A 19,143-nucleotide genomic window follows, 5' to 3' on the forward strand; every position below is an offset into this window, starting at 1 on the left:
TGGATCCCTGGCAGTGTCCAAGGCCAGGCTGGACACTGGGGCTTGGAGCAGTCTGGGACAGTGGGAGGTGTCCCTGCCATGGCAGGGGTGGGAGTCGGTGGTTTAAGGTCCCTTCCAACCCAAACCATTCTAGGATGGTATGATAATGAATGAACTGTAGCTCAGCTCGGCTGTTAGCACCAGTGTACCCGGGGACCATGAAGGGGGCCAGGAAGGTCAGTGGCACCCGGCTTGTTCCAGCACCGGCGCGGCAGCAGGACCAGCGCAGTGACCGTGCCCCTCTGCTGGGCTCGGGTGAAGCCACGCTTCCAATCCTGCCTCCAGTTTTGGTACCCCACGACATAACAGACACTGAGATGCTGCAGCCTGTGCGGGGAAGGGTCTGCAGCACGACTCATATGAGATCCTTGGTGTCACGGCCCGGAGAAAAGCAGCTTTCTCAAACAGCCAGCACCTGCCGGTTGGCGCCGCTGGAGTTCCCCGCGGGCGGCCCGGGGGGCGGAGGGCGGGGGAAGGCCGTGCCCTGCCCCCGGGCCGCGCGGGCCCGGCGCGCAGCTCGCGCCGCACGTCTGCGCCCCACACGGTCCCGCGCGCTCGGAACATGGCTCCCCCCGCGCCCGGGGCGCTGCCTCTCCTCCTCCTCCTCCTCCTCCTCCTCCTCCTCCTCCTGCACCTCGCCGCCTCCTCCAAGCTCAACACCCCCAAGGTGCTGCTCCCTTTCACCCGCGGCACCCGCGTCAACTTCACGCTCGAGGCCAGCGAGGGTTGCTACCGTTGGTGAGTGCAGGTGCCGCCGCCCTTTGTCCGTGAGTCCCCCCCCGCCCGCACCTGCGGCGGCTCCTCGGCCCGCGGCGGGGCCTGGCGGCTCCCGAGGCGGCCGGGCCCTCTGCCACCGCCTTCGCCTCGCTGCGGCTGGGTTTGCCGCGGCAGACGTGGAGGTAATCCCTGCGGGGAAAGGTTGTTTATTCTGTGCAGCGGGGGTTAAACCCGCTGGACACGGGCAGTGCCTGCAGGCCGGCCTCTGAGCAGAAGGTCCCTGCTTGTAAAAGAAGCTTTCCCGCCTTGGCTCGGTGCCCGGCATGTGCCTCGCACCCCGTGTGCACCCACCCACGCGTGTCCACCTGCTTCTCCTTGTGCCCCACACCCCCCCGGCTGCCTCTCCCTGTACCCCACACGTACTCCACCTGCTTCTCCACCTGCAGTGCCCGCCGTGCCTCCCGTGTGCCCGCCCCGGTGCCTGGCACGGCCGCAGTGCCGCCCTGCAGACACTGCCACGGCCCCACGTGTGTGGGAGCTCCTGCTGCCGGCGAAATGCCCCTTCCCTTGCTCCTGACAGCTCTGAGCTCAGGGTATGGACGTGAAGGAGTCGTAGATAAGTCGGGAGCCTCTCACTGCTGCTGTAAGTGTAGGTAACAGCACCCTTCATACTCCTGGGGACAGTGAAGTCGAGTTTTGAAAGTGAAAGCTTTCCCGGTTTTCTCAGTGGCGAGCAGGTGAGATGTACTCCAGGAGCGCCCCCCTTCCTGCCTCCCGCAGCGGGGAGGACTGGGCAGTGTCGAGCACGGGGGCTGAAGGCAAATCCCACGGCATGTGCAAAGTTGGAAAGCTCACAGTAGTCTTCATGTTAAACAAATGTTGCTAACTCCTTGTCCTTTCTGTGGCCTCCGGAATGGTAACTTAATCAGTAATGAGCAGGAGGTACCCACCTGAAAAAGAAGCGGCAGTTGAGATATGCTTGGGATGATACCTACGTGTGTGTGCCAGATGGATGCTGTAGCAGTTTTCAGTTGTTTTGCATCTGGCAGTTACTGGAATCCATCTTAAAGGGCTGTGTTTTAATTCTTTGGCAGTTTCTTTGCTTGGTTGTTATATATTTCTCATCTCGGGTTTGATCTGTGACAGTTTACATATTTGAGGGTGCTTAGGCAGAAGAGCAGTAATTAATTTTATCCCGAAGTCAACTGAAGGAAGGTTACTAGATGAGCTACTTGTGATCATGTAATTTAATTTTTAATGGACTGCTTTAGTGAAAATCTGACAAGTGTGGGTTTTTTCTCTTTCCTTACTCTAATTTTTGAAGGCTACTGAGTCTTTAAAAGGATTTGGTTTGCCAGTGAGCTGTTAGGTGATGCTGGGCTGGCTGCAGCCATTCCTGTGCATGCCAGGTGCTGTCCATCTGTCAGAAGCATGGAGATCTTTGCTAATCTCACTGAAGTCTGCAAATGAAAAGATGTAAGATTGTTCTCCAGAGAAATGCCAGGTTTGATCCACATTCTTATCTCTCATGGAGGTGGCTTTTGTGCACTTCAGAGCACGTTCTGTGGGTGCTGTTTGCCAGTATGCAGTGACTCATATCCCTCATGCAGACAGGCTTCAACATCCTTTTGCATCCTCTCCCTCTGCCCGTCAGAGATGAATTTTGGTTGCGAATTGAGGAAACTACACCTACTTGACCTTCTGCGTGCCGTCATTTTCTGCGGCAGGATTGTAAACGGGCGTTTATTCACTTCTGCTTTGCAAGGCCTGGCAGGATGTGGGTTCTAGAGCCCAATGTGTGCTCAGCAAACCCTCCGGAGGAAGCAGGAGCTCTGTGTGTGTGTGTGTGACTGAGCAGTTGCATCTGGGGCTCTGTCCCTCTGCATCCTTGTCCCCACAGGCCTGGAGCTTTTGGGGGTTAGAAGGAAATGTATTTGGAGCAGCAGCACCACAGCCCCGTGCTGACAGGTTTGCTGTGCCTCCTGTCAGACGGAGCTGTTGAACTGAACAAGTAGGGAAGTAGCAAATGCAATGGCTTGAGGAGGAGTGACTCCTCACAGTTGAGAAATGATGGGTGTGTTTGCGTGCATGAGAGCAGGGATTTGAATGGGAACGGTCAGATTCAGGCCCTCTGTGTCTGGAGGAGGGGCTGGGGGTTTGTAATGTGGGAGATTGTGGGGTTAGAGGTGAGAGCTGTTCTGGTTGTACAGCAGCGTGTGAGAGCAAATGACGCCTTTTGAAGGCCTGCATTACCCATCTCAAACATTGAGAATTCAAAGACAAGTGTCCAATTTCCTCAAAGATCAGTCTGTAGCATGTTGTGGCCCTTTTTTTACCCCAGTTTCCCTTTCAGCCTTCAAGTTCACCTCTGAAAATAGGATGCTTTCAAAGTGATTGTAGTGGTGTCTGAGAATTCCACTGATTCAGACGGAAAAGATGAAGTTCTATCCCAGCAGACTGGGAGCAGTGGTAAAGGTATAAGTGTGGCTCTGAAGTATTTTCTGATTTTCAAGATGCTCATGCCTTCTGGAGTTTGGGTTGCCTTTATGTTGGAATTATTTTTGGGAAAAGCTTTGTTTTCAAAGCACACTGTGTTTTCGTCTGTAAATATTGTGCGTGGTGCTATCTTCAGGCGTAAAATGCAGTTTGTGCAGATATATTTAGCATTTATATTGCATCTGTAGTTTTCTTTTAATTACCCTAATCCAGAAATTACACCTGAAAGAATGAAAGCATTCATAAGCAGAATTTTCTCCTTGAAACCTATACTGTAATAACATTTTCAGGGCAAGGAGGGGAGCACACACATAAAAAAAACATTTCCCCCCCAAGGTACACACCGTGTATTTGTAGCAGAAATTATCTGCAGTGTCCAAATGTGTTTACGTATTTCATTATTTCATAGAGTGTAGAATTGAGATGCATGGTGGAAGTGAAGAGGAGTTTATTGCCACCTTGATGAAAGGTTTGTGTGTGCTATGGAGCCCTCACTGAAGAGGTTGTATCGGGGTGATTGCCATGGGAGAGGAGCTGGTGGCAGTGGTAGAGATGCAGTGGCCCAGTGGTGTTGGAGCTGTGGGGTGCACAGAGAGCCCAAAACACTGCACAGTGCTGCTGGCGCAGTAATTGGCCGGCAAAGCTCATTCTTTAGCTCCTTACCTTGTCATGTTTTTGTTTTAAATTCATCTCACTTCTCCCCGGGATACATGCTGGGTGTGTGTGCTTTTAAAGATCTGGATCCGCGGTGTCGTTCATTGTGATCTGCTGCTTTGCTCTAAGACCAGTAGTGTCATCCTTGGTAATCTGGGATTTGTGTTGTTTCCTGGATCACCTGTTTTACCACCGGTCTAAAAAACCCTGTCTAACTCTGACTGAGAAATGTTCTGTGTGAGATGCTGTTAACTTCCATATTATGAAGTGACATCTTAAATAATGTTTGTTATCCCCCTCTCTGCTCCTCAGCTGCTCTGCATTTCCCTCTTGCAAGGCATTGCAGTGGGCAGCAGGATGTTCCCCCTCTCCCTGGCTGACCTGGTTGTGCTTTCCCAGCCGGGCTGTGAGCTCTTGGAGTGCCAGCAGGAGCTCAGGATTGAGCTGGGCTGGTAAAGTGAGAGGGGCTGTGCTGCCGTGGCTCAGGTGTGTGTGTGTGTGTTACCTGAGAGTGCTGGCTCAGAACCAGAGCAGGAGCTGCCAGTCTGTAGCAGAGGTGTTCTGACAGACGCTGGGAGGCACAAGAAATAATGTTTGTTTCTCTTAGCTGACGTGTCAATATCAGTGCGAGTTTACTGTTGAAAAAAGCTTTTTCTCAGTCTGAGCATCACCTGCCTGCTAAGGCAGACGGAAGGATTAGGGACTTGTTGATTTTGGGCAATTTTTCATTGCTGAACACCCATGAAATAAATGTTTTAAGACTTTTGCTCATTTTTTATTCCCAAGAGTGACTGTATAACGTCCCTGGTGTATTGGTCAGTCCAATCTTCCCAAACTCTTGGAATGTTTTACTACCCAGTTTCCCTCTGACTACATATCTGCCCAGATGCAGATAAAATTCTAAAAATATAATATTTTTAGAATAAAATTCTGCAAGATGGGATAAAATTTTAAAAGATCAGATCAACTGCCAGTCGTGGTGCATCTCCACAGAAGTGAATTTTTGCTGATTCAGTCAGCTGAGTTTAGTTTGAAGAGTTGGCAGAAGAGTATAAAACATTGGAGCAGTAAGAATCAACAGAGAATTGCCAGGGAGAGAGACAGGAATAGGTGCCTGATCTTTGAACTAGCTGATAAATAAATGAAGTATAATTGACATGTGGTGGTACAGAACAGTCAGGAAAGAAGGCAGGCCTGCCTTTGGGTAGATGTATGGATACAACCTTGGCTCATGGCTCCGTGTCTGGGGCTGTGCAGGGGGATGGAAGTCATGAATGAAACAGAAACTGACAGGAGGACTGGCAGCCTCTTTGCCAGTGCCATTCATTCCTAGGCAAGTAGGATTTTACTCTGGGGGAAATAGGAATTGGGGACTTTTGTGAGCTTTTTTCCCTGCCCTCCTCACTCTTCTTTCAAGAGCTTCCTCCCTGCCTTGCTGTTCCTTACAGGGGCTGGCATGGGATCCAGAGCTGGTGCCAGAAATGCTTCCCATTGCTGCCTTCTCAGGATCTAATTTTGCCCTCTGACAAGCCCAGCTCTCAATGTCACACACTGCTGAAGAGCTGCTGTAGTTGGCAGAAGATGCAAATTGCAGTTTCTGTCACTTCAAGCTGAAGTTTCTTTTCCTTGCCCATGTAGGACCCAGCAGTGATCCCAGAGTAGTGCTGCTGTGATCTCCAGCCTGGCTGATTAATGCCTTTGCCTCTCTGTGCTTGGCCCTGCCTCCAGGTAGCTGTAAACAGAATGTGCTTTTGATGCTGCTGAATGATACAGGAGTCATCAAATACTTCATGTGTTCTGCTGGAAAAAGCACTACTCATGCAGATTGTTTTTAAATATAAATCCATAGGAAACCAAGCCTCAGAAAGGCCCACTTGAGTAAAACTGGTATTAAAAGAAGACATTCAGCTGATACTCTCCCTCTTAAACTACTGCTAGATGCCAGATAGTGTCTAATCTCAGTTTCTCTGCTGCAGTGACTGGCTTTTAGCTGTAAAAGCTTGAAAGTTCCTTCAAAATTGTGGAGTGTGTGTAAGTTTACAGTTAAAAATTAATTTTTGTTGATCTTTGTCCCTCCCTTTTTCTAGTCTGAAAAGTATCCTGTAATTAGATTCAGTTTTACACCGCCCCTATTAGTGCTAACCACAGTGGTTTTGTATTACAGTTCATAGGCAGATATTAAAAAAGCAAATACAAACCACAGTGAAACCCCTGTTGTGTTGTAAACACAATCAATTCCAGACTGCAAGAATGCAAAACCCTCAAATTAATAACAAAAAAATCTAATGGCAGAGAATATTAAGCAGTGTAAAGGGCTAAATAAAAGTCGATTTCCTACATACAATACTTATTTAAAAATACCTGCATGCAGACTAAGTCAAATGCACATGCTCAGCTTCAAAAGCCAACCAGCCAAGTACAGGAAAAGCCTTACTTGTTGTGAATGCTAATGTTGTTTAAAGAAACTTGCTAAATGTTGGAAAACTGTTTGATAGTTTCCTGAGAACAACAGGAAAATAACTGATTACTCGCTTTTAATCTCTAAATTTTAAAAAAGAAAATTTTAGAGTAAAGCCAAGTGTGCTACTAACACAGAAAATCATATTATTTTAGAAACAGTGTAGACCATGCTATAAAAAATGTGCACATATTCGTGTACTTTGCTTAGGTGTATAGAATAGATATAAACAGACGATTTTCAGGTTTAAGCTTCTAATTGGTGTTTAAATTGCCCATTGCATACTGCTGTGGGCTGTTTTTTCCTTGGTCAGATAAAATACTTTGAAATTCTGGGGCAGCAGTTGGTACTGTTGTTTCAAAATCCTCTAAAACTATTCCTTATGTAAGCAAAGTACTGTTGGGAGCTTAAGGATCCAGACAGGATTTGGAATTTTATCGCGGTGGCTACAAGCAGAGAGGTCTGTGCTCACCTGGGCTGCTGCTGTTTACTCTAAGATAACTGAGTGTGGTGTGATGCGTTATTTTTTCAATAGATACAATTTTAGTTCAGGAGAAATTTAGTTTTTCTCTGGTGTGGATTTGTTGGTTGTGCCAGTAAGGGAAGGAGGTAAAACCTATGTCTGGGGATTCAGGGGTAAATGCCATTGCTGTTTGTTTGGAGCTCCCATCCTGCTCCTTGCTGGGTTAGGGAATTTTCCCCACTTGTCCCAGGTAGGCATTTTTGTACATCCTCCAGAAAAACAGTCCAAACCCATCCAGCTTCCCCAGGAGGGCTCCAGTGCCCGGTTTAGATTGCATTTACCAGCCAGCGCAGCGTTTTCCTCAGCGCTGCTCCCGTCATCCGGAGAAGCAATTCCCGAGCAGCTTTGTCACCCATCAGTGCTTGCTTTCATTGTTTTAATCCTTCAAAGAGCCCTTGTGAGTGGGTCCCGGGCACACAGCGGGGGTATTTGGGGGCTGTGAGCACGGCTGGGACCGCGCGGCCCGGGGCGCTCAGCGAGGCTTGGGCTGCTGGAACGTTTCCCTGGCTCTGCAGCGAATATTGCGGATGTGTGCACCTCTCAGACGTGGCCGGCTGCTAGCTCAGATTTGCTTTCGAGAAGCTTGGTTCTTCATAACACTGCAAGTTTCGTTGTTGCTTTATCTTGATGTTTTTGGCACATTAGAAAGGAGAGCTGCGCTCCACTCAGTAATGCCCTGGCCTGCTCCATTGTTTTGGGGGAATGTTGTTTGATTCCGTGGTGGAGAGAATGCTGAGCTTGCCTGCCTCTCCTCTGGCCTGGGCTTTCCCCATCCTCAGCCCACGCTTACCTTGGGGGGGTCCTCGAGGAGCTGCTGCCATCCAGCTCTCCCCAAAGTCACCTGCTGACCACGCCAGGTGAGTTTCTGGGGTGGCTCTGAGGGCAGAGCTGTGCCCCGCGTGCTGACCCCAGCTCCCCCACCCCACGCAGGTCGTCCACGCGGCCGGAGGTGGCGAGCATCGAGCCGCTGGGGCCGGCCGGCTGCCGCTGCTCGCAGAGAGCGCTGGTCCAGGCGCGCTCCTCGCAGCCCACGCGCCTCACCACCATCATCTCTGCCGAGGACACACGTGAGTCTGGGCTAAACTCTGCTTCTCCAGGGCAGCCTGACACCCTCCGGCAGCACAGCCGAGATTGAGAGGTGCACGGATAAATTTCAGTTCCTACGCGCAGTTATTTTAGGCTTGCCGTGGCCGTGGGTTTTCTGTTTGCCTCAGATAAGTGTTAATGATTTTAATGATATGCCCCTGAAAAAGGGAATTCTTAAACCCCCTCCTGCCCCCCAAAATCCACAAAGAGAGGAGGTGACTGAAATATTAAAAAATATTTGATAAGAATGACTAATGCAAATTCAGATATGCCACACTAGGACACGAAATAAAGATGTTTGACTCCAGTCAGGAGGCGGTAGAAATCAGAAGGTTTATTTACAATTCATTCAGCCCTTTTATAACACGCCGCACTAAAAGGCGCGTTACTGGTCCATAGGGCTGACGCCTCTCCCATCGGCTGAGTAACAGAAATAGCAAACAACACCTGTTGTTATGGAAAAAGGAATATTGTTTACACAAGGTTGTTTTGGGAAAAAGAAAACTGTTGAAAAGTTTTTCTTGGGAAGAGCTCAGGCTCAGAAAATATCGGGTCCACACAGATACTTCGTAGTTGAAAAAGCTGGAAGTTGCTTTTGTGCCTGTCATACAATGTACCTGCTTAGTTTTTATAGTGGCAGAGGCAAAACCAGATGGCCAATTAAATGCTGTGCAGTCACTCACTGAAGGAGTTTATGGGTGTTTATTGTCTCTGGGTAAAAGTCATTAATTTCTCTGGGACATGACAGCACTGTAGCAACTCTGCATAAGCACTCAGAGACAGCACCTGTAGCTGTCAGTGCAGATGAAAATCAGAGTTTCTGCAGATCTGTTCTGCAGTTCAGTGAGCAAGGGAACTGCTTTACTTCCCTGCTGAGCCACCATTTGACCGCGAGTTTCTTCATCAAGGTCACGACCAAGTTTTGGTTCCGTCAGTGTCTTGTGTCACTGGCTAAATTTGAGGTGCATCTTGACTTATCGTTGTTCTTGATGAGCACACCCAATGTTGTGATTTCTTGTGCTCTTTCTGATGTCTCTTCAAGTGACCGGACAAGTGCTTCGCTGTGATGCCATTGTAGATTTAATTCATGGCATTCAAGTTGTGTCCACAACGAGAGAGCTCTACCTTGAGGATTCACCACTGGAGCTCAAAATTCATGCTTTGGATTCAGAAGGTAAGAGAACTGCTTGTGGGAGATTAAATATATACTGAATGTTCTAACTGTCTGATACATGCACTGGCTTTATTTGTCACACAGTTGATAGTTTGAAGCGAAGTGGAGAATTTTAAGTATTGGACAGTACATTGTGAAGTTGTCCTTGTCTTTTTTTTTTTTTCTTTTGAGCTGAAGTAGTCTAAAGAATTCTGCAAAAGGATATTTTTGTGACCAGTCAGGTGTCTAACTGGAATTTCAGAGGTGATGTTTGAGACTAACCACCTATTGCTCAATCTGTTAATTACTACACAAACACTGACTTTTGGGAGGCACCACTTAGGCTCATAAGAGTCAGCACATTTGGACTGAAAGTATTATTATTTAAAAGGAGCAGAAAACATCTGCTTTTTGAAGTCTGTAGCATCCAAAAAAGAACCATGATCTGGTAAGAATTCCATTCTTTCGACAGTCAAGTTTTGTGCACGCGTAACACACCAAGCAAGGGATTTTTAGGACAGCTACTAAAAGGAAATAATGTGTCAAGCAGCTATAAAAGGTTGAATTAATTGCTTTGGGTACTTACTGAGCCCATCCCACCTGTGTTTGTAAGCCGTGAATGCCAGGTGAAGTATGGTGATCTGTTAATAATGAAAAGTAAATTTGTTTTTATCCTATGTGTAGTGCTGGATTTGTGGCTTGGTGTTTGTGTAAACTCAAGGGTGCTCCGTTGTTCTTCTTGTAGGGATAAAACAGAGAAATTTCCCAGGGAAATAAGTCATAAGACTCTCTGCTTGTTCTGTTTTTGTTTTAACCTGGTTGTTTGGTTTGTAGGAAACACGTTCAGCACTTTGGCAGGGTTGGTGTTTGACTGGACAGTGGTGGAGGACCCAGAGGCCGATGGCTTCTCAGAGTCGCACAACGCTCTGCGGTAAAATCATTTCCTCTGCTCTCAAAAGTCTGTTCAGCCTGGTGTGTAAAAATACTTCCCCACATCTAGGCAGTTTACTGAACTGATGCCTAAAATTATAATGTTAAGGGTCAGTTGTTTCAGGTTTGCTTTTTTAAAGTCTACCTACTCGACAGCCTGGGCACTTCGATCTTTGTTTAGTTTGACTGATGGCATTAGTGAGCAGCTCTGGTAGCTCTGATGCAATAATTAGGAATAAACAGATGCAGTTGTTGATCTTGCTGAAACATCTCATGCAAAAGGAAGATTTATCAGTAAGATTGTTATCTCAGGATTTCAGCAGAGTTTTATTTTTAGCTTTTTAAGGAAAAAAGTCCACTTCCATTTTAGAAAGGAGCTCTGCGAACCTGAAGAGTTTCAGGGGTCAGTGGGCACTTAGTTCTGGTGTGTTGAAATAGGATGATTCCTTGTGGGGAAACCAGCTGTCCTACAGAGCAGAAAGGTTAACAGCCAACTTCCATCCTCAAACTGATACCCCAAATACACTGCAGGTGGGGTGGGGGGAGCAAGCAAGACTTTTCTCTTGGGCAAACATAAACTGATCTCGCAGCCTTAGAGAGCCAGCATTAGCTGGGGAAAGCCTGTTCAGCCCGTAGTACACCTGAAGCTGCAGGTACGAGTGAGAGCCAGAATGAACAGCTTATATTCCCAAGTCCTCATACATATGGAGCTTTTTCTTTCAGTATACATATTTACTGAGGTGAATTTAACCAAACTAATATTGACATATTAGTGAATGAAACAGAAATTGACAAGAGGTCAAGTTATGCTCTACTGTTAGCATAACTGTGATGGCATAAAAACGTTCTACAGGTGGTACAGCCTTGCAAAACAAATCCAAATTGGCATGAATATGTTAATATCCATAACTGTTCTCCATATGGCTCTGCTGGTTTTACTGTGAAAGTGCACATGACGCCAGGCAGATGATGTGCATGCAGAAGGTGACACTCTGTAAAACGTGCTTCGCTTTTCAAAATTTCCTGTCATTTGCCCGTTCATGGCAAATCCCTTCCCTCTCTTTTGCCACTTTTCACTGAAGTTTCTAACAGCTACTACAAGTCTTCTACTTGTAGATAATTCTCATAGTCATTTATTAAATACATCGTGACTTCTTGAGAGAGGTCAGAGTTGTGTTCTGGGTATGTTGAGCTGTTGCTTTTATAAACATAAGCTTTGGTCTTGCACATCAGTTCTTCCACAATACAGAGTGTTTTTGCAGTTTCACCTACTGAATAAACTGGAGGGGTCATTGTAGACAACATGTGCAGTCTTCTGATAGCTCACAAGCAAGCTTCAGACAAACTTATCTGTCACAGAAATTAGCTGCAGATACCTCAAAGAATGAGTAAAATTTGGATATCTGGTCCCAGGCAAACATCTTAAAGTTGGCTTAAAAATGGAAGTGGCCCGGAATAGATGCTGGTGGTGTTTTCTCTCTGGGTTTACAAAGGTTGGTTAACAATTTCCTATTCACTTTTTGATTCACCTTTCAGTATACTCAAGTTCTTGGAATCCACTTACATCCCACCTTCCTATATATTGGAAATGGAAAAAGTTGCCAAGCAAGGAGATACCATTCTGGTGTCTGGAATGAAAACAGGGAGTTCTAAATTAAAGGCAAGGCTTCAGGAAAGCATCTATAAGGTAAGATTGCTGACTATCGGGGGCAAGATGGATTTCTGAATGTCTGAATGGGCATCTGTCTCAAGCTTTTCTGTATTCTCCAAAGTTATCTTTAGTCAGACATGGTTTTTTCCTTCATTCTTGCACTGTGTGCACAGAGCAGATCTCTGTTCTGTTCACTGTCCCTTACATTGCCCTGTTGTGACAGAATTCGAGATGAAAATAAAGAGCCAATTGCAGCAAGTAATGTTTTTCACTTCTAGATTCTGAGTTTCTGCTGCGTGGTCTGTTTCAAACAAATGAGCTGCTTTTAATGTGGTTACTTTTCTCTGTCCCTCTATCAACAGGATGTACACCCTGCAGAAGTCAGATTGCTTATTTTGGAAAACATCCTTTTAAATCCAGTATATGACATTTATCTTCTGGTGGGAACATCAATTCAGTACAGAGTTCAGAAACTGAGGCAGGGGAAGATCACAGGTTTGTTCTGTTCTCATTTATTTTTGTTTTTATTTTTTAATGTTTTGTGTGAATTTTTAACTACTGAGAAATATTACTTGTGTTTAAACTACTTTGTTAATGTTTAACACTGTTTTCCTAAGGCACACAGTGATACAGCTGTTTAGTTCTTTCAGTCAAAAAAAATTGTGACTGTTCAGAATATACTCCTGCAGATTTGCCAAGGATTTAAAGACAAGGGTAACTTAAAATAGGAGCTAACAATGTCACTTTAGATGTTGACAGTCGCTAAGGAGCTGTCTGACTTTCTTACTTAAATCAAACTTAGATTAGTAACTTCTCTAACAGAAAATGTTTTATTGGCAAATGGATTTGCTCCACAAAGTGAAGCCTGTATAAATGTGGGTTAGCTGGCTTTATGCCCATTTCAAAATGCAGTGCCTTGAGTTTTCTCTACTCTCTCCTTTTTTCCTTTTTTCCCTTTTGTCTTTTTTTTTTTCTCTTTTGAAGCTGGAAATCAGTTGAATGTTAGGTCTAAGTAGTGAGATGATATAAGTTGGGAATTGCAGTTTCACAGACATTAAATTGGCCAAGAAACTCATTGTTTTGTGTGTGTGTTGATGTGATGACAGAAGTGCTATTTTTACTAAGACACTAGAAATACTGATATAATATGTGCACAATAAAAAATAATCAGCACTAATAAGCAGCAGCCAAACACTGCTGCACCTGCTTTTATAGTTTGCTCTGTTCTGTTTCACCTGCAGAGATAGCGATGCCGTCAGAGCAGTACGAGCTGCAGCTCCAGAATCACCTTCTCCATCCCCAGGGAGATCCCTCCCGGCCAGTGGCCAAGCTGGACCAGGCCACCTCCACTGTGACTGCATTGCAGCAGGGCCAGACCAACCTCGTCCTGCTGCACAAGAGTATCCTTCCTGAGGAGTGCTGCTCCAGCCAGCACGCTGTGCCAGGGGACAAGCTTTCCACACAGAGACATCCAGTTATCCTCATTTGCACCAAGAGTCAGGAAATCGGGAGCAGTGGTGGAGCCATGGAAAGCAGCACTGCTGTTGAATTCAGTCTCAGCAGGGCTGTCTGATGCCTTGGAATGTTTTAACAAATGAGGTTGGCAAAAGATCACTTAAATCATGTCTGTTCCCCTCAGTCACTGTAGAAATGTGATCGGGCTTTATTTAATTTTTATATTTCAATCATTACGTTCTCTAGTGAGATCTCTCCAGAGTCCTCACTGTCTTGCAGTGAAGTGGGGATAATGTTTGTTTGCAGTGTACAATTAGCTTTAAAATTGCCAAAGAGGCATGAGGAGTGCCAGGAAAATTCTGATCTTGACTTGATTTGTGCTGACCACGTGTGTTCCTTGACTGAGCCCTCAGGTATCCGCATGCAGGGGGTGTCCAGGCTGCCCAACAGCACTGTCTATGTGGTACCTCCTGCATATTTGGGTTGGTGTTGCTGCCATCTTCCTGATTGCTTCATGCAGTTCCTGGTCCTGTTTCTGTGATTTTCATGCTCTGTCTCCACGCTTACATTTAGTGCTAGTTTTCACAGACAAGTAATTTTGTTCATCAGAGTAGCTCAACGTGAAATAGGTTTTATGTGTTTCCTTTTATCTGTGTAGTCAGCGGTTTGAAATAATGAATGTTCATCTGCAGAGTGTGGGCACCAGAAGCAAAACGCTTTTCTCCATTAGATAAAGAGGCTGCTGGTTTGTGCTGTTCAATATTTCCTGTTTTGCAGGATTTACAGTTCATCCAGGTGTCAGATGGGTCCTGGAAACGGGCAGACTTTATGAAATTACGATTGACGTGTATGGTAAATCAAGCAATAAAGTGTATTTATCTGATGTAAGTTGAAATGTTTAGATACTTTTCAGTGACTGTCTCCTAAATCTTGACTTGCTTTGGGATTATTTGAGTGGTTTCTTATTTACATTGAGACAGGACAGTGAAAAGCATGTTGTTTCTTGCCTTTTCAGTTTTTTTCCCTTTGTTTTGTTGCTGTTACTTTTTTAAAAATAAAGCACTCTGGGTGATTCATGTGAAATTACTGGAGTCTTAAGTGCTGTAGAAAAAAAACTGGAAGTTGGACAATGTCCTTCAGGTTGGATGGGGCTTGGAGCAACCTTAAATCATCCAGTGCCACCCCTGCCATGGGCAGGGACGCCTCCCACTGTCCCAGGCTGCTCCAAGCCCCAGTGTCCAACCTGGCCTTGGACATTCCAGGGATCCAGGGGCAGCCACAGCTTCTCTGGGCACCCTGTGCTGCCCACCCTCACAGGGAAGAGCTTCTTCCTAAATTCTGGATACTAGGTCCCAAATAGATATAGTTCCTAAAAAAACTACAAAGGAAACAAAATTTAAATAGTTCAGTTGCAACAAGAAAAAATTTATTAAATTATTTCTTTTCAGAGTATCGGAGCTATGGGAATGTAATTTTATTTGCCCATAATTGCTTTTTGGGATACAGATCTGAGTTTGAGCTAGAGCTCAGTAGTGTGCTGTTGAGGCAGTATATTCACTTGTTCTTCTGTGTTGGAGAAGGAAACAATACTGTAAAATATGAATTATTTAGTGGTGCGGATATGGGTACTTGCATGTTAAATTGCATGTTGCTGATAATTAAAAAAAAACAACTTTCTGGAGCAGAGTTAATGTTGAGTCTAAAGGTGAAATCTCACTGAAAGACTGAAACTTCTGTAGGGAAAGTTCTGACCAGTTTCAAGGATGTGTCTTTGAACCATGTTATTAAACAGTGGTTTGCTCACTGACTTGTTGTTTGGTTATGGCTTTCTGTCTTCTATTGATGTCAGTTACCTGTGGCAATTTCTATTTCACGTTTTGGTTTTAGAACATCAGAATTACTACAGAGCTGTCCAGGGAGCATTTTGAGGTGCTGCAGTCCTCTCTGAATGGATCCTATCATCATGTGAGGGCAGTGAAGGCGGGTCAGACCACGATTGATGCTGCACTGACATCGGTAGTTGATCAGGTGTGTCTTTGTAAAAACTCCCCTGCTTCACTGGTAGGGCTGAAAATAACTGAGCTATGCAGTAGTGACTTCCTAGCAAAAGGAAACCTAAGAATTACATGGGTCTGAGCTGTCTTTCTTTGAACAGATTAAGAACCAAATTCTAAAATCCTTTCTTCATGAAAACTCAATTGAGTCAACAGAGGATTCGCTTAAATAAAGACTGTGGGATTTTGCTCCCGAGCATGTGGCAAACTCCTGTGAAGGCAGTGGTGCACAGCACTGATTTCTTTTCTCATGGCAGATCCTTGTGCTGGGCACGGGGCCTCTCACAGGCTGAGGGAATTTTACACTTTATTGTGGTAGGATCATCACTCTCATGCCCTGGCCTTGTTCTGCAGTCAGTTACATTGGGGAAGTTTGCTATCAATTGGTAAGTGACCTTAAACTCTGGAATGACAATCTGCCAAACGTATCAGCCTGCACATTTCTCCAAATTAATATTTATTAACTTTCTGCTGGTTGGGCAGGCTGCTGAATGTGTGGCTAACTAGGGCACGTGGTGTGGAAGTGAGTTGCTTTTGCTTTCAACACTTCAACCCATTTGCTGTGAATTCATTGTAGTGATTCCTTGAGCAGGGTTTAGTGGCTCCCTGAATGTGATAGGCCATGGTCCTTCTCTGTGTCAGAGATGTTCTCTTCAATGGACAGGCATCCCCTGAGAGCTGTTTTTCCCTCAGAAGTGCAGCAGCAGTGTGTTGTGCCAGAGGGTGGTGGCACTGCAGTGACAGCAGAGCTGTGAAGGCCAGTGTTTGGGGGGGGCTGAGCAACGGCTCTTTCAGGCTGAATTTTGTACACAGTGGGATGAGCAAAGAGGAAATGTAGGTGTTGAGCCTCCAGACTGGTTCTCCAAATGAGGTCCCAAAATAGGAGCAATGAAAGAGAGTATTTCTTTTCTTCTTGCTGTTTGCCTTTTTAATTAACGTGGGCGCCTGGATCTTCATAGCAATAGCGCTCATTTAATACAGTGGCACTCCTTGCTGCCAGGAGCTGTTTGCTCACAAGGAGCTCTGTTCATAAGTCAACCTAAATAGTTTTCCTTCCTCTCTGAGGTGTTTTCAAGGACTTGTCTCTACATAAGGACTAAACATTAGCTCTGGGAAGCTCTGTGGTGCCATTTCTAACACTGTGCTTTTGCACTTTGCAGGATGGAGGTGTTCATACTTTAGCAGTTCCAGTGCGAAACCAGCAGGACGTGGAGATCTATGGTCCAATATTTCTTTCACCCAGCGTTCTGATGTTTCCTTGGCAGCCAAAAGCAGGGGTCTACCAGTACACCATCCAGGTATGCCAACGAAGTGCCCAGCTGCAGGGAGTGTTGCACCAGGGTGGGGTTGATTTTGGATACTTCAGGCACGGTGGCATCCAGAATGTGATTTGGAGGAACTTCATGGGGCATTAGTCCCATGGAATTAAGATACAGTTTAATAAAAGCACCGAGAAACCAACAAAAATAAAAACCCCACTGACTTCTACCTCTTGCCTTCCCTTCCTCTCTCCCTCATGCAATGCACCACTCACCTGTGGCTGGAGTGGTTTGGAATTCCGGGAAGCATCCTATATCCAAAGCTCCACAGCAGTCATTAGAGGCTGCCCTTTGCTGGCAAGGACCAGAAATATGAATGGGAGTGTGAAGTGACTGCAAAAAGGGCATGACAAGATTAATTAGCAGCTTTCTGCCAGCCTTGGACATCAGTATTCTTCACTGGCCACACACCTCGTGCTCCTAATACTAAGTTCCAGGGAGGCAAAGGCCACAGCTCATTTACAGAAGGGATGATTTTCCATGGTTTTTAGGTGTGTCTTTGCTCCCAAGCAGTCAGTTATTCCTTATGCTTCAGGAAGCAAACGGTTTGTGTTCCAGTATCTCCAGACTGAGTAAGGGAAAGAACATTGTGCTTTCTCAGCCTAGACTCTTAGCCTGGCCAGTGATACTCAGACACTGCACTAAGTGTTAGATGCACAGTTCCTACCTCTCCCTTTTAGCATAAAGTAGTGCTCAGTTTTGGATCTGTCTTAAGTAAACCATATCCAAGTAGGCAGCACGACGCTTGGTGCCATGCTCTTCTCCCAGGTAACAAAGGACAGGATAAGATTGGATATTAGACAAAATTTCTGCACAGAAAGAGTTGTCCTGCACTGGCACAGCCTGCCCAGGGCAGTGGTGCAGTCACCATCCCTGGAAGTGCTCAGAAATCATGGGGTGTGGCCCCTGAGGATGTGGTTCAGTGGTGAGCTTGGTAATCTCAGAGGTCTTTTCCAGCCTTACTGATGCAGTGACTCCATGGAGAGAATCAATCTCATAGGGATTAAACTGCATTCTCCAGTGTAAATCTAAAGGTATCTCCCTTGAGTTGAGCTCTGCATCTCTACTTGTGTGTTGGTTTGCTTCGTGCTATTCCTGACCACACCAGCAGAGTGTGGTAAAAATTCTTAGTACAAATCTGCATTTTCAGTACTTCATCTTAATTCTGTTGGGGTTTTCCCAGTAAAGGAAAGGAAATGCAGTTTTATTTCCTACCTCTCACAGTTCTATTCCTACCTCCCCTTATCTTGCATGTATAATGAAGTATCTCACTAGAGAACATTCCTTCTTGGTACTGCAATAATTGTGTCGCTGTTCTTACCTTACTCTGATATTTTTTCAATAAAAACATAGAAACTTTTTTTCTCCCAAGATTTAAATTTTGCTGAAACTGAGACCTTTCTTCTGGTCTCTCCATCCCACAGTACCAGTGGTTGTCAACAGCACACACACAGCTCAGCTGTTCCTTCCTCTCCATCAGAGTTTGCCTCCCACTCCACAGCTTCAGTCAGGCTGTTTCAAATGGGTGAATAAAGTTTTTGTGAAAATAAATTGAAAGGGATTTTTGGATCTAGCCAAATTCTGTTTATAGCTCAACTAACTCTCTCCAGATGGTATCAGAATGCCTGGCAGGTTTTCCTTTGTCAGCTGTCTGGTTTCTTGGGGGTTGCTTTGTTCATTTTTTTGCTAATGAGATGGTTTCTGTTGCCTTTCTTCAGTCCAGGCACGGGAGGTGCAGTGCCAGCTGTGTGAGGCTGAGCACGTGGAGCTGCCTGGGGAGGGCATCACTCACAGGTAGCAGTGTGGAGCTCCCTGCCAGGGTGTGGGGAATCATCAGGCTGCAGGGGAAGCTGCTTTACCCTTCCTCTCCTCAGTGCAGACTGACAGCCAGAGAAGGAGAACGTAGTGAGGTGTCTGGGCTTTATGGCGAGGACGTGAGCCTTCATGCAGTTATTAAGAATGGGGTGTTTCTGTTAAATGTTTTCTGCTCATCTCCCTGTTTCAACTAAAATACCTTTACAAATCTGCTGAACTCTTGCATTCTTTTAGCCCTTCTCACCACATCCTGTGCACCTCCTGTACCACACCACTACCTATTTTTTCATTTGTCTGTGTCCTTCTGTAATCAGGTTGTGCACGTGCTCAGGGGAAGGAAGAAGGGAAATGATCCTCCTCTTCATTTTCTTCTTATTCTCTTTTCCTGGTAAAAATTACTAGCTAAGCCTCTGCATAATTCAGATTGGTTTGTTTTCCACACTGTCCCTCTAGACAAGATTTATCACCTAATTTTTAATTATGAGATAGGTTAAAGGAAATGCTGAGGAAGTTAAAGAAATGAAAACAATATACATTAAAAAATTGCTCCAGTGTTCACCCATGTTTTACTCTGATGGAACTTTTGACATTTATTTTGGAGTGTGAAAGAAGCTGAAATTAAAATGAGTGAAGGGGGTAGCAATCTTCTCATCTCTCTCTTATTTCATCTTGCTTATTAAGTACTGAGGTGTTATTTTATTTGTATGTCCCATTCTCAGTGCATTCCTGCTTTTCATGCAAGATATCCAAAGGCAAGATATCCAAAGCTGTGAAATGTGAGAACCATGGACTT

General features: G+C 45.5%; 1 protein-coding gene across 2 annotated transcripts in view; it reads left to right on the forward strand.

Moving 5' to 3' along the window:
- The first annotated feature begins 601 nt into the window (after positions 1 to 601).
- The window catches only part of NUP210 (nucleoporin 210), a 49,708-nt gene continuing 31,166 nt past the window's right edge, over positions 602 to 19,143 (forward strand). The window contains exons 1-11 of one of the 2 annotated variants that reach the window (XM_066195750.1): positions 602 to 777; positions 7,818 to 7,954; positions 9,016 to 9,147; positions 9,961 to 10,057; positions 11,593 to 11,743; positions 12,070 to 12,202; positions 12,949 to 13,107; positions 13,576 to 13,644; positions 13,940 to 14,046; positions 15,050 to 15,190; positions 16,377 to 16,514. In XM_066195750.1, the coding sequence (XP_066051847.1) occupies positions 602 to 777; positions 7,818 to 7,954; positions 9,016 to 9,147; positions 9,961 to 10,057; positions 11,593 to 11,743; positions 12,070 to 12,202; positions 12,949 to 13,107; positions 13,576 to 13,644; positions 13,940 to 14,046; positions 15,050 to 15,190; positions 16,377 to 16,514 (1,440 nt within the window). Of the gene's footprint in view, positions 778 to 7,817; positions 7,955 to 9,015; positions 9,148 to 9,960; positions 10,058 to 11,592; positions 11,744 to 12,069; positions 12,203 to 12,922; positions 13,108 to 13,575; positions 13,645 to 13,939; positions 14,047 to 15,049; positions 15,191 to 16,376; positions 16,515 to 19,143 lie in introns of those variants that run through there. The other variant, XM_066195751.1, reaches the window with a different exon arrangement.

The sequence above is a fragment of the Chamaea fasciata genome, unplaced genomic scaffold (genome assembly GCF_029207755.1).
Source record: "Chamaea fasciata isolate MVZ Bird 193981 ecotype frontalis unplaced genomic scaffold, bChaFas1.0.hap1 SCAF_13, whole genome shotgun sequence".
In the NCBI taxonomy this organism is placed as follows: domain Eukaryota; kingdom Metazoa; phylum Chordata; class Aves; order Passeriformes; family Sylviidae; genus Chamaea; species Chamaea fasciata.